This window comes from Cyclopterus lumpus, chromosome 19 (genome assembly GCF_009769545.1).
Source record: "Cyclopterus lumpus isolate fCycLum1 chromosome 19, fCycLum1.pri, whole genome shotgun sequence".
Lineage (NCBI taxonomy): Eukaryota > Metazoa > Chordata > Actinopteri > Perciformes > Cyclopteridae > Cyclopterus > Cyclopterus lumpus.
Window position 1 is genome coordinate 2,716,262 of NC_046984.1, and position 15,091 is coordinate 2,731,352.

At 45.2% G+C, this 15,091-nt stretch overlaps 1 protein-coding gene across 2 annotated transcripts in view; it reads left to right on the top strand.

Moving 5' to 3' along the window:
- The window catches only part of LOC117748436 (rho GTPase-activating protein 23-like), a 57,069-nt gene that overhangs the window by 8,130 nt on the left and 33,848 nt on the right, over positions 1 to 15,091 (top strand). Inside the window, exon 1 of one of the 2 annotated variants that reach the window (XM_034558189.1) lies at positions 10,183 to 10,394. The exons of the other annotated variant lie outside the window; for it this stretch is intronic. Coding sequence (XP_034414080.1) covers positions 10,341 to 10,394 — 54 coding nt within the window. The 5' untranslated portion in view covers positions 10,183 to 10,340. Of the gene's footprint in view, positions 1 to 10,182; positions 10,395 to 15,091 lie in introns of those variants that run through there. 2 annotated transcript variants of the gene reach the window in all.

Genomic DNA, 15,091 nt, shown 5'->3' on the forward strand with positions numbered 1-15,091 from the left:
AACCCGATAAAACATATGTAATGACATCCTTACACTTCAAAAGCAGCGTCAAAAAATGATTAAAACTACCAAACATGCGTGCATTCAGCAGGGAGCAGCTCTCCACCAGGTGTTCCTCCCTCTCCCCTAAACCAGAGAAGAAGAGTTGACTCGCGCGATTGCCCCACCCGGCTCCCTTGTGATCAAGAGGGCGAAGATGGCAAACTTTAGCGAATCATATCAACGCATCCGTCAATGCTCAGATTCAAAACAAGATCCCTCTTTTCTCTGGATCAAAGTGTGGCCTGCAACAGATTAGGTAAGGCTTGTCTTCAGCCCGGCGGATTGAAGGAACAGCTACTGAAGAGCATGTGAGGACGACGATATCAACAACTGATGGGTCCAGTAGTATGCAAGATTCGCCTTGGACAGACACACACACACACACACACACACACCCACCCACACACATACACATGAACGCATGATTTCCCCACAGGCTTACACGGAGACAATAAACTTCTCTTGCTTACATTGTGTTGTAAGTACTGATGGCCAGTGTGGAGCTGAAGTCAGTCTCAGTAAGCCTCCAGAGCATGCAGCATTGTCTTTATCATCAATAACTGATCACGTGTCTGCTACTAATCATCGGCTTCTTGCTGAAACACTTTTGTTCTTGAGTCCTGACGTCGTCTCCTCGCCGCTGCCGCCGGGCTCGTGTGTGACGTCATCAGCGTTCTGCATCGCTCACACCTGCAGGGGCTGATTGTACCATCTGCGCTGTGACGTGCGCGCACACACACACACACACACACACACACATAAACTCCATGGAAATGGGCTGTGCGGTTGTTTAATGATTTCTGTGTATTTGAGTAAGTCAGAGGGTGTGTGTGTGTGTGTGTGTGTGTGTGTGTGTGTGTGTGAGTGTGAGTGACCATGTGTGTGTGTTTGCCTGTTTTGCTGCTCCGCTCTAGTTCATTCAGCTGTATCAGAGCTCTAAATAGAATGGTGAAAGCCTTTTTTCTGTGCTGTGTGTGTGTGTGTGTGTGTGTGTGTGCGTGTGTGTGTGTGTGTTGTGCATGTTTTATCCTGACCTGATAATAGATTTCCTCCAGAGTGCATCTCCCCGAGGGTCCTCGAAAGAGAACATATTACGTGTGTGCGTGTGTGTGCATGTGTATGTGTGTGTGTGTGTATATATATAATATGTAAAAGAATAAGCAGTTGTTCCTGTCACGTACACACCTGCACACGCCGCTGATCCTCTTAGTTCACCATCCTCACCCTCTGACAGAGACCTCTGCCATGCTGCCTCTGGGATTCTGAACTCGCCTCTTTGTTTGGTCTTCGTTTTGAGTTCTTCACACCGCGTTGGTGTGTGATCCAAACACACTGAAAAACATGACGCACACGAGCACCAGTAAACTTTTAATGGTTTAACCAACTCCCATCTGCGTCTCTGTGGGGCCTGACTGGAAGCCATTGATGTATTGTGAGAACGGCCACAGAAGGACTAGGAATGGAGAAACTATTTGTTTGGCCAAAAAAAACATCACAGCACGTAACTCACCCACATCCCATGAACTTTGCCCATTGGCATATAGGGAAACACTCCGGAAAAAGTATGTATGTTAATGTATGTTATATTTTATCTGGTTTTACTATATTTTTCCTAGCTCTAAGTAAAGGCAGCATTACTTGTAGTTATCGTAAAAATGTAATTGCCTTTCTCTTGCGTTTTATCTGCATTTTATATTTACGCTGCCATTCATTAGAAAGAAGGTCAAAATAAAGCTACCTTGAAGTTCAGTTCAATTGTCATGATTAGGAGGCCTACCATAGTCAAAACAGTTGGCTAATATCTCCTCTGTCAAGTCTAAGAAAATAACCCTGATGATGTCATCGTGATGTCCTCTCTACCTGGTCAGTGGCTCTACGTACCCGTCTAGCGTCCGTTTTGGAAGTGACAAACGACACGTGACCAAATGTCAACATTACCTTTTAGATTAGCGTGGGACACGAACTCTGGATGGAAAAGTCCTGCGATTGTTAGACACATCCACCTCGCCTTCACCCCGCACCCATGTGGCCTATCTTGCTTTTCATGCTACGTCAGTTGCTCTGAGGGTGTATTAAGGGCTCAGGGGGTTTACATTGGAGCTGGATGCAAGGCCACATGCTAATGGGTGTCAGACGCTGAGGAGCCGTGACCAAGTATTTGATGGTTGGTTCATCAGGCAGGGTCGAATGGTAATATGCAATTGGCTGCTTTATGGAAAATGTAGGATCTCGTTTCATTGGAGCTTGACACATACTAGGGACTTCACGTCAGGACATCTCTGACTCCGCTGCTTTAACGGTCACCATTCATTTTTAAAATTATATCTACTACAAATCCCCCAACTTCATGTACGTATAACATCAGTGGAGATCACTTTGAGATCAAAACAGTAGCATCCCTCATTTGGTTCACTGCTGCTTATTAACGTTTCCCAAAAGATGGCCAATATCGATGCCGATGGAAGAGGAGCTTGGGCGCCCATTATGAACACACTGAAAACGTGAAAGACCTGCAGCATCTCCACATTAGCAGCGGGCCAGGTTTACCTCAGGTTGACTAAGCCGAGTTGGCAGCAACAGTCCAAGTGAATGAGTCCTGATACCACTCACCATCATCGCACCATGAAACCGTACGATGCTTGTAATGTATTTAGTTGGCGTGCAGGGGATGCACATGCATCAGTGCCCCAATTAAAGAATGTGCGAGAAAGATCCTAATCACCCTTACGGTGTCGTAGTGTAAATACAATGCCCTTGAACAGGTCGTTCTCTAAACCCTCCCAGAGATTGTGTGTGTGACAGGATGCAGCACGGGCCTGATAAGACTTTTTATTGTGTGTGAGTGTGCGGCGTGAGGGCGTACGTAAGCGCTTGCGAGCGTGGTGAGTAGTGGCGGGGTTTTAAATCCAGAAGATTAAGGCTGTTGTGTAACGGCATGTTGGCCTGTGCTTTGTGAGATTGACATGTGCTCTCTGTGGGGATTAAATATATGTGTTTTACGGATGAAATGCTCCTCTTACGGCCAGGTGTGTGTTTGAGAGGAAGACTTTAAACATTCATGGTCTCAATCACATTCTCTGTTTTGGGTGGGATCTTTGCATAATGAGTATACAATACTATACAAAATAACACTCTTATTTTAGGATATTTTTTTTGCTTGATGGCAAGCAGAGTACTGACGAATAATAATTCAAAAAACAATTTGTGTTACTACACATTTTGGGAAATATGTGTAATTCTCATTTTAATTGGATATCAGCCACTTCCGGTATGGCGTCCATTTTGAAAGGAAAGGTGCTACATTTGCCACAAAACTTTAGTCATAGCTTAACGTTAGCTAATGTTGGTATACATTTGAATTGGATATCTCTGCAATGTTTAAAGTTTAGACTTGGCCTAAATTTACCGTGTTGCTGTCTGCAAGCTAAACATCGGGGCTCTGTTCCCCTACCCGACATAAACCAAAATAATGGTAGTCTTTGCAGGGGTGGGAGGGCGTCGTGATTAACGTTAACAAATGTGACTGCAATGTAACTTGTTGGACCATGAGCAGCAAAGATCATCATCTCGTTATGGGCACGGTTCAAGGCCGATCAGGACGAGTATCTTACCTTCATTTCACCAGAAAGGGCTTCAAAAGCATCCACTACGCATTAGAAGTGGGCGTCACCCGTTGGTTTGTGGACTGCCATTGTAAAGTCTCGAGTTAGGCTGTCGCTATCTTGGCTTTCTGCAACAAGTGAACGTAAATGACCTTATTTGGACTGTAGAGGAGTGACGTATAGACGACTTACCAAAGCGGTCAATCACAAGATAGCCCCGCCCTAAAGCAATTGCCACTTTATAGTCAATTTGAGTCTAAATGAATCATGATTCACTGAATGAACATCATGCTGTAACATGGGATTTTGTTTTTTCTCCCACTTTGTGGATCAACACAACGCTGACGTTGTCACAGTTGATGTAACGAGCTTTCTGTCTCTCTGACTGCCAAATGCTCCGTGGTATTCAACCAACTAGCCGCTAACTTTGCCTGACGTTTGGTGCATTCGCTGGGCAGAGCGTTTACTTACTGCCGTTTGAGTGGGTGAGGTGGTGACGGGCATGTCCGCGGTAGTCGATGGGACACTTTTTCTGGGTCGACCCCCACTTTGGGATTTAGCGTGTTTTGACAGCTTCACTGACATTTGGAACTTTGATCAAACCTGTCATTTGCTTCCAGAGATGCTTGTGTGTGTGTGTGTGTGTGGTCCCGGCTGTGGCGGCAGGCGGGTGACACTGATGCGAGGTGATGGTCCTGTAAAGTAGGGCCTCTCTCTGAAGCCACAGAGCTTGGATTCAATCAGCAATTTACACGTGTGACGTTCCATCCCAGCAGAAAAGCTCCCACTTGATGGTGGAGAAGTCATATCACATACACGTGTCAGGGAGCTGTGTGTGTGTGTGTGTGTGTGTGTGTGTGTGTGTGTGTGTGTGTGTGTGTGTGTGTGTGTGTGTGTGTGTGTGTGTGTGTGTGTGTGTGTGTGTACTATTTGCACTGTATACTAGAGGTGGAACACATCCAATTGTTTCCTTCCTCCGTGTTGTTTTTCCTGCATTCTAATGATTGGTTAGTTTTCTGGCCATTTTTCAAATAAATTCTAATAGCTTAATTTTCTTTTTTTGTAATTGTTTGGAGAGTTATTTAAGCCTGTGACAGCTTTTTCATTATCCGGAGTCGTGAAGTTTGGAGCAAATTAAATATTTTAATTTTAATACATTTTTGTTAAAAAAAAGAAGGAAACATTTAGCCCAATTCATCCCTCTTTGTGAGTAAATACAAGTCTTTCCTTTTCATCAGTAATTAACAGTTAGCTCGCCCTCTAGTGGTCTCTTTGCGCCACTACTTCTATCTCTAGCTTCAGTGTTGAGGATTAGATGGATTAGATCTTTAGCGAAATCTCCCTGTGCTGCTGGAAATGAACAGATGGGTGTTTCCCCCACCCAACCCCAACACACACACACACACACACACACACACACACACACACACACACACACACAGCCTCTTTCTGTTGCCAGGTCATGCCACAACATAACAGAACACTACAGAACAGAGAAAGCTCTTTATCTATTTAAGACTTTAAATCCAAAAGAAGATTATTTCCATCCAATTCTTAATTTTCCGTTGCTTAAAATGTTTATTTTTTTATTTCATAGCAAAACGTTTTTAATTGTTGATATAAGGTTGAATGGCTTTCCAGTGACCAGCAGCCTCCGTTGATGAACACATTTCCAAATGTTATGGATTTTCAATTGCAAATGCATTCATATCATACTTACTACACGCCATATGAGCAGTTAATACTATATGTTATTATATTATATTCAACTTTAAAGGTTCTATATACGGGATCCAACATATAGACCCCAAAAATAACTTTTAAAAGTTGATGATTTCATCCCTGTCTTTAGACACCGCTGCGCTACGTTGTAAAACAGCCTATTGTACCACTGGGTCTGGTAAATGAAACTGTAAAATGGGGAGTGAGGAGAGAGGGTAAGTGAGAGGGGGGGGGGGTATGGGTGGAGGTCACAGGGTACATGAGGAGAGCGACTGGGGGATGATGTGAGGATGTGGATGTTGGGTCTCCACGGGCCCCCTGCAGTGGGGATGAAACTCTTTTCAGAACAAGGCCAGATTAGTGCCTTCACATCCCCCCCCCCCCTCCCCCACCACCACCACCACCACCACCACCACAACCACCACACACACACACACACACACACAGGTCACCCTCCTCCCTCCACATCGTGACCATCATCACTTTCCAACACAATGTCTAGATTAAATCCTCACCAGCCTTGTTTTTATTGGAGCACAGTCGGGATTCTTGGTGTAAGAATATTCTTTTGGAAAACCTTTTGTTTTGTGATGTTTTCGCATCAACAGCTGCCGCTAATCCCCTCTGATGGAAGATCAGATACAGTATTTTCAATTAATCCCCAATCCTTTTGTCTGGGGTAATATTGGAATTAAAAAAGAACATTGGACCAACTGAGGGGGAGTTCCCGAACAAAGGCTCATTTGATCCCTAGACATGTTTTCAAATATGTCAGAATTTTTCACTTGATTCTTTTACACCGGTGTTATAAAATACAGTATGTCTGCTGTCAGCCTTTGCCTAGAGCATTATAGTGCATGTGGATCCCTCTCTCTTAGCCCCTCCTCCCACTATAGCTCATCCATCCTACGTTAGCTATACCTACTAAAAGTGATGCACCGAAATTATGTTGTATGTTATCCACCCAATCACAACTGAGGAAGTATAAAGGCCGTAAAAGCCCACACAGGGCGAGTTGGATGTGTCAAACAAAGAGGCCGCTGTTCGTTCCACCATGCGAAACGAGAAGTTTTTATTTGCCACGTAACATGCGTACTTCAGTAACGGCTAATTCCGTAGTTTTGTTGCCTAAATGTAACTGAGTATTATCCCGTGAAGACATAAGTTTATTTTGAAAAGACTGTCTGCGCACAAAGGACGGAAACTAATCCGTGTTGCTGGTTTTCGTAGTTCGTGATGTATTAGGTTCCGTTGACTAGCTAGCTAATTGCCGTTGCTGTGGACTGCGCACTACCCTGGCTAAAGCTAAGTCGTCAAATACATATTTTCACTCTTACCTGTCATGCTATTAATGAATGTACATCGTTTTGGAGAGTTTCCTAGTTTTGGAGTTATCGGCTCACATGCTCACAACATGAAACCGCTCACAACAAGGTCTGTGGATTATCTTGAGTGACCAGCTCATGATTTCTGGAGAAAGATGTTGCTGTTGAGTTTTTGCAAATGCAATCTTCTTGCCGCTTTGACATCCCATTATATTCAAGAGAAGGCAGACTTTGGTGACGCCCAACGTGTTTTCCTATTTATTTATGGAAGCTTTTTTATTTATTTATTATGACATTGTTGGCATTATTGCATATTACCACCAAGAACACCTCCATGTCGTATAGTGCATCCTAATGCGTGTGGCGTCGTTCACGAAACACAAAAGTAAACGTCGCTCTACAGCATCAGTCTCTGGTTCACCAAGGTTGCCTCCTTCATGTTTTTAATTTTTTATGTGACCGCCGATCCTTTGATTGAAGGACGACCCTGCTCAACCACTGAGCAATAGTCGCCCTAATGGTAGAGTGACAAGAGTTTGACCCATATAGAATTGCTGATATACTGGGTTTCAGCAAACCTTTATTAAAATGCATATTAATATTTATCCTATTTATTTACATTGAATATATTTATTAACGTATGTATTCATTATCATTTTAAGATGCCAAATTCAATATCCATAGCATAACTATAATTGAGGGATTGTCACCATATGGCTCTCAACATGGCAGAGCTTGTGGCTTACAGCTAACAGTGCAAACAACGGCAACAGTGAGGGGGGGCCGGAGGCTGGGCGTCACTCTGCAGCCGATGTCACATTGTGGCTTGAAGGTTGTAAGTCATTCCCTGATGCTCTGAAGCTTGGTACATAATTAAATCCAACTTCAGTACCAAGGAACTGCAAACAGGAAGTGCATCCGAAATCCCACTCTGATGTCATGATGGCAGATGACGTAAACTGGACCAGCGCTTACATAACAGAATGTAATCGTCCTCCTGTGTTCCATGATGCATGATTGCATGTCAAAGTGATGTTAGATGTGATTTTGAGAACATACTTTGTCTGTGTGTGTGTGTGTCTGTCTGTGAGTGCAGTGTGATGCCACTAGAGGGTGTATGAGAGTGCACGTCGACACTCTCAGCTTCTCTCTCTTCTCGTTCTCCCCTATCCTATGCCTTGCTATTACATAATGACTCAGTCTGTGCAAGTTTGTGTGTGTGTGTGTGTGTGTCATATATATATATATATATATATATATATATATATATATATATATGTACTTGTTTGCGCATGCTCTTTCCTCTGTCCTGAGGGCACTGTCGGCCAGCATCAGCATTGGGGCTGTATGTCTCGCTTCACTGGCCATGAGTGCGCACACCCGCACACACACACACCCACACACCAGCGCACACACACACCCACCCACCCACCCGCACACACACACACACACACACACACACACGCACACACCCACACACCAGCGCACACACACACCCACCCACCCACCCGCACACACACACACACACACCTACAAACACACGCACACACACACACCTACACGCACACACACACCTACAAACACACGCACACACACACACACACACACACACACACTCCCTCAGGCACGACGATTCTCCCATTAAACTCTCAGCACAGCGTGCAGTCAGGTAGAAAGGCAGACTGACAAAATGTAATAAATGAGGAAAAGAACAAACAACTGAATGATAGTTAGTTTGTTGGCTACTTTTGTGTCAATTACCTTGAACTTGGTGCATTTCCACTCATCCCTTATGGACACGGCCTGAATGTTGCTGAGAGTCTGGAACCACAATGATAGCCTCTACGTGAAGTTTAGTTTCTGTTTAATTACGTGTCGTGTTAAATGCGTTGTGTTAGACTTTTTCTACGTTAAACGAAGACCATGATGTTTTTCTTTAACCGCGTTGTGATTGGCATGTATGTATTTAAGCTTTTGACCCCATCTCCTGGAAAGTGTGTTTGTATACTGCTAATTTGTAAAAGCAAATATGTTCTGGGAGAAATGTATCGCCAGGTAGATTACATTTGTTTCAACGTAACTCAAAATGTTTTTAATGGCACAAATATAACAAGTCAACATTTTTTGGGGGATGGAGCATCGCTGTGCTTTGAATTCAGTTTGGATTCGAGACGCAACGGGAGACATCGAATATGAAGGCATGTTCTGACAGTAAGGATACAGATCACTGTCCATGGACATTATTGGCAAGCTGACAGACCTCCACTGTCGTGTGTGAGTGTGTGTGTGTGTGTATGTGAAAAGAAAAAGTGGGGTAGACTAGATATGGCATAACATAATGTAAAATATGACAATCTGCATAGAATGTTCCCTCTTTTTGTGGTGTTAGAGATAAACAGTGTCTCTTCTCCTTCTTCATTCAGATTGCCATGGGGAGATCTAGGCAGTGAGCACTTTTTGTAGCCGACAGGCACAAAAGTAAATGTTCCTGTGATCCATTAGATCACACAAATGCTCAAAATATATGATGAGTTTTATGGGATATTGTCTCTGTGCGCAGTCCTTTTCCCTCACGTAATCAACGAGAAGCATTACTTCCTGATTTGTGGTAAAACATGCAAAAAATATCAGTAGGGTCGTTTAAGACATCTCAGTTTTTTTATTTACAAAAAATGACTATCTTCCAGAGCTTTCGGTCAAATCTCATAGCCTTTGTCATCAGAAGGACTTTGCTCAATTGTCACACGACCCCGTTACTACGTCCATACTTACCATATTGACAAATGACAGTGGAACCATATCCATAAAAACTAAGCCAACTCCATCCTGTGATGAAGGCCTTGAGATGTGGCTGAAAGCCCCGGCAGGAATCTAGTAAGTGGACCTTAACTTACATTTTTGTTTTGCCAAAAACTGTTTTCAAAGTCAAGAATAAAACTGTGGGGTCAATTTCAGGAGTTTAATCGATAGATTCTCAGGTGTATTATGAACTCAACAAATCTCAAAGGAGCAGGCAGGCCTCTACTTCATTGTATAGGGAAACATTTTTAATATCAGCGTTTCCATTTTTCTCCACTACTCAGTTCCGGTGTTTTCATAAACCCATCGGAAATGTTTTGATCTCAGGCAATACTGTAAAGACTCCACCCTCAGTCACACTGACAGAGCGAGGGAGAAGATAAAGAGGAGAAGCTGCTTTTATTTATAATTATGAGATATTAAGTCATAATTCTGAGATGCTAAGTTATAATTATGAGATATTAAGTCATAATTAGGAGATACTAAGTCATAAATATCAGATAGTAAGTCATTATTTTTTAGCAGAAATTGGCGTCCACAGTTTAGAGTCGTGCTGGGGTTCTTTCAATCCAAAAGAGATCGCTTTTCGGCCTTTATTTTGAAGTCCAATCTGCCCAATTTCCGGTAGTACTGTGGTCTTAATATGGCCTCATGACGCTCCTGGTAGCGGGACTGTTTACGTTGTGGAGAGAGGGAGAGGAGGACCAGTCCAGTCCGGGCAGACGCCGCTTTCAACGACGGGAACCTGAGGGGGAAAAGGGGCGACTGTCCACAATGTTGACAGCAGAGTAGTTTCCAAACCGTTTCTTTGTTCGGCTCACACACAACGTGCCCAGACGCTGAGAACCCAATGAATGGAGTTACTTTTTACCTTGTTGGAATCCCACCTCACTCACAAACTGAAGTAAGTCAAACGCTGTAGTGTTGTCTCTTGCCTCGGTCATGACTGGAAGTGCTTCCCGTTTGGTGTCATGATATGATGTTTTTATTCTGCTGTTCTGTGTTTCATTTGGAACTCCCCCCCCCCCCCCCCCCCCCTCTACATGATCTTAACTATCTTCAAGATGCTACTCTCCTCTTTAGCTAACGTCAAAGTGTAGCGTTATTAACAGTTTATTACCCGTAATAACCGAGTCCGTGTCAAGTGATGAAGCATACGTCGACCTGCTTATCCCAGATAATACTCTTTCACAAACTCTTTACTGAACTTAAAGGACTCTCAATTATTTATTTAAATGATTTTCTTTGCATTATTATAGTCCCGGGCTAAGTGTCATTTAATGTAAGTGGGTGTCCCCCTCCACCCCACCCACTTCAGCGGGCATGGTCTCCCTCCAGGGACACGCCCTGGAAGTCTCGGGGACCTCGCGCTTTCCGGAGACGTCCTCGTGCACTTGTCCGTGTCTTGGAGGCGACTCGTGAGGTTCCCCTCTCGTGGAAGCTGTTCAGCCACACGACGTGAACGCCATGAATAAGTGATGCCTTCAAGTGCGCGGTTTTTTTTATGTTCGGAATGCACGAGGGAGGACAACGGCTCCTTTCCACTCCACCGACCCACCACTCTGCAAAGCACTGAATCATTTTTGTCCGTGATTTCAGGGAATGCAGCACATATTTTTGCTGTGACAGTTTTACAGCCCCCCCCCCCACAATTGCAGAGATGAGGTACGGGTGGGTGCGCAGAGAGACAATAACAAAATTGGTCTGGAATGCATGGATTTCCATATGCCAGCCCACATATCACACAGTCAGTGACAGAAGGCACATTGTGGCCGTTAGTCCTCTCTCTGTGGAGGAAAAAAAGTAATTAAAACATGACCCAATATTCCAGAAATGTCTTTCTTAACGACCCGACAAGCACGGAAAATTGAATTAAACAGTGAATATTAATGAGGGCTGTTACAAATTATGGTTCTTGACAGTTTTCTTCTTCTCGCCATCACTTTGATCATCAACGCCGCGCATTGTTCCTCGGAGTTATTCTCTCCGTGTTGTTCACAGTTTATTAATGTGGGATTGTGTCATGGCCGGCTAGCATCGGGGTCATGGGTTTATTAGTGGCGGAATTTTCCAAGCAAAGTCGCAATTGGTGAGGTTTTTCTACAGGATTGAATGCTGTTAATGTCACAGATGGGGAGAACGTGGGTTTATAGATGATTTCTAACCTGTTGTCAGGTAGCAGTTTTACTGATCTTGAGGCCCCTTACACAAGGGTCACGCCCTTACACAAGAGGTCACTCCCTTACACAAGGGTCACGCCCTTACACAAGGGTCACGTGCTTACACAAGGGGTCACGCCCTTACACAAGGGGTCACGCCCTTACACAAGGGGTCACGCCCTTACACAAGGGTCACGTGCTTACACAAGGGGTCACGCCCTTACACAAGGAGTCACGCCCTTACACAAGGGGTCACTCCCTTACACAAGGGTCACGCCCTTACACAAGAGGTCACTCCCTTACACAAGGAGTCACGCCCTTACACAAGGGGTCACGCCCTTACACAAGAGGTCACTCCCTTACACAAGGGGTCATGCCCTTACACAAGGGGTCACGCCCTTACACAAGAGGTCACTCCCTTACACAAGGGGTCACGGGCTTACACAAGGGGTCACGCCCTTACACAAGGGGTCACGCCCTTACACAAGGGGTCATGCCCTTACACAAGGAGTCACGCCCTTACACAAGGGGTCATGTGCTTACACAAGGGGTCACACCCTTACACAAGGGTCACGTGCTTACACAAGGGGTCACGCCCTTACACAAGGGTCACGTGCTTACACAAGGGGTCACGTGCTTACACAAGGGGTCACGCCCTTACACAAGGGGTCACGTGCTTACACAAGAGGTCACTCCCTTACACAAGGGGTCACGCCCTTACACAAGAGGTCACATGCTTACACAAGGAGTCACGTCCTTACACAAGGGGTCATGCCCTTATACAAGGAGTCACGCCCTTACACAAGGGGTCACGCCCTTACACAAGGGTCACTCCCTTACACAAGGGGTCACGCCCTTACACAAGAGGTCACATGCTTACACAAGGGGTCACACCCTTACACAAGGGTCACATGCTTACACAAGGGGTCACGCCCTTACACAAGGGGTCACGCCCTTACACAAGAGGTCACTCCCTTACACAAGAAGTCACGCCCTTACACAAGGTGTCACGCCCTTACACAAGGGGTCACGCCCTTACACAAGGTGCCACGCCCTTACACAAGGTGTCACGCTCTTACACAAGGGGTCACGCCCTTACACAAGGGGTCACACCCTTACACAAGGGGTCACATGCTTACACAAGGGGTCACGCCCTTACACAAGGGTCACATGCTTACACAAGGGTCACGTGATTACACAAGGGGTTACGCCCTTACACAAGGGGTCACGCCCTTACACAAGGGGTCACGTGCTTACACAAGGGGTCACGCCCTTACACAAGGGGTCACGTGCTTACACAAGAGGTCACTCCCTTACGCAAGGGGTCACGCCCTTACACAAGGGGTCACATGCTTAACAAGGGGTCACGCCCTTACACAAGGAGTCACGCCCTTACACAAGGTGTCACGCCCTTACACGAGGGTCACACCCTTACACAAGGTGTCACGCCCTTACACAAGGTGCCACGCCCTTACACAAGGTGTCACGCTTTTGCACAAGGGGTCACGCCCTTACACAAGGGGTCACGCCCTTACACAAGGGGTCACGCCCTTACACAAGGTGTCACGCCCTTACACAAGGTGTCACACTCTTACACAAGGTCTCACGCCCTTACACAAGGTGTCTCGCTCTTACACAAGGGGTCACGCCCTTACACAAGGTGTCATGCCCTTACACGAGGGTCACGCCCTTACACGAGGGTCACACCCTTACACAAGGTGTCATGCCCTTACACGAGGGTCACACCCTTACACAACCTTTCGACCGGATGTTGTGACGTCCTGTGAGGGGCGGATCGTAAAACTCTGGGTAGCCCTGTACCAAAATTATCAACTTCTCCTCATTCCCAATCGTTGATTTACCGCAGATTGTTTTTTAAAGAAATAAAAGATATCTGCCAGCTGTGAGCGGCTCCTCGTTTCATGATATTTACAAAAGAAAATTTTTTCATCTCGAGGCGCAGCCGTGGCGCCCTGAAAGTAGGCGCTTGGGAACGATTGGATCTCTGAGGGCGGCAAAAAAAATGGGGGACATGTAAACGACCCCTAAAAAGTGACCCGAAGCTGTGAATCTGACAATGTCGAGCACATTTAGGAGTAAGAAGCATACGTGTTTATGAGAAGTACCGCTCCATAAATTAGTGAAAACAAATTACTGCACACTCTGGTAATGACCATTGGCTGTATTCTTTATTCTTTGCCACTACTTTCAAGCGTCCGTGTTATCTAAGCCCCCCCTCCCCATCAGATTCTGTGTGTCCAGTCGAGCAGGCTCCTCTTGCCTTATATGTCCCGCGTCAGGCTGCCAAATGTTGCCTGTAACTCAGGCAGCAACGGGTAATTAGTTTGTGCTGGTTTCACTTCACGTGATTACATTTACGCACCAGACTGAGAGGCTTTTTGTACCAGAACTCTGTCAAACGAAGTGTCACAGTTATGTCAGTTTGCATGGTACTTCCCCTCGATTGATCCTTGATTGATTGTCAGCAGTCAATGTCACTGACCCCCTACAGAAGAGGGCCTCAGTTCATTGTCACCTGACCCGACGGCAACCATGGAGATAGTGGATAGAGTGAGCGTCTGTACCAGCACGGAGCCTAAGCACCGCTGTGAGTCATTCTTATGGAAAAGAGGGACGAGAGGATTTAGTCTTACGGCCGAGGGTTACATTAAACTGGGAGCGCTGGACCATTTGGCTGGTGCTGACTGATCGCTAGGTTAGGTTACATACCGGGAAACAGTAACTCATCAATATAGTTTCATAAGTCTGTTTATATTGACATCTTGTTTGTATTGACTGATTTGATATCCGCTCGGGAATCACTAGCATGTACTCTGGTTTGTGTGCCAGTTATCCGTGCTGTCATGGTCCACTTTCGTCACCCAAAAAAATTCTTCTCCCTATATATTGTTTATTGGCCATGTCCACGCCAGAGGGAGAATCTCTGAGGGTGTTACGTTAACGACACAAGACATAAACTAATCCCCCCAATTGAATGTTAACTCCAGCAGTGTTCGCCCTGTTCCGGGACAAACATATAATGTCGGCCACATCGGCTACATTGCCATTTTCATGATATTCCAGGAAAATCTGCTAGGAAATCTGAAGTCTGCTGTCCCTTATTTGGGTTTTCAGAAGCCAAACGGATTCAGCGTTTCACCACATGCCTGGAGTTATTCCTGGAGGTATGAAATCACTTGGTTCAAAGCATTTTATTTGTCAAACATATCTTTAATAGGTGGAGGAATCCGCTGAAATCCGAATATTTTTCCACTTTAAGAATGCTCCGTAGTAGTGTACAAGGATTCAGAAGAACCCACAAAACCAGTTTCATTTCTGTGCATATTTTCCGAGATGCACTGCTGCTTTTAGCCTGTCTCTGTGGTGCCTGAACATCAATTAAGTCTCATGTCATGACCCTATCCCAGATTAGTTCTCTCCT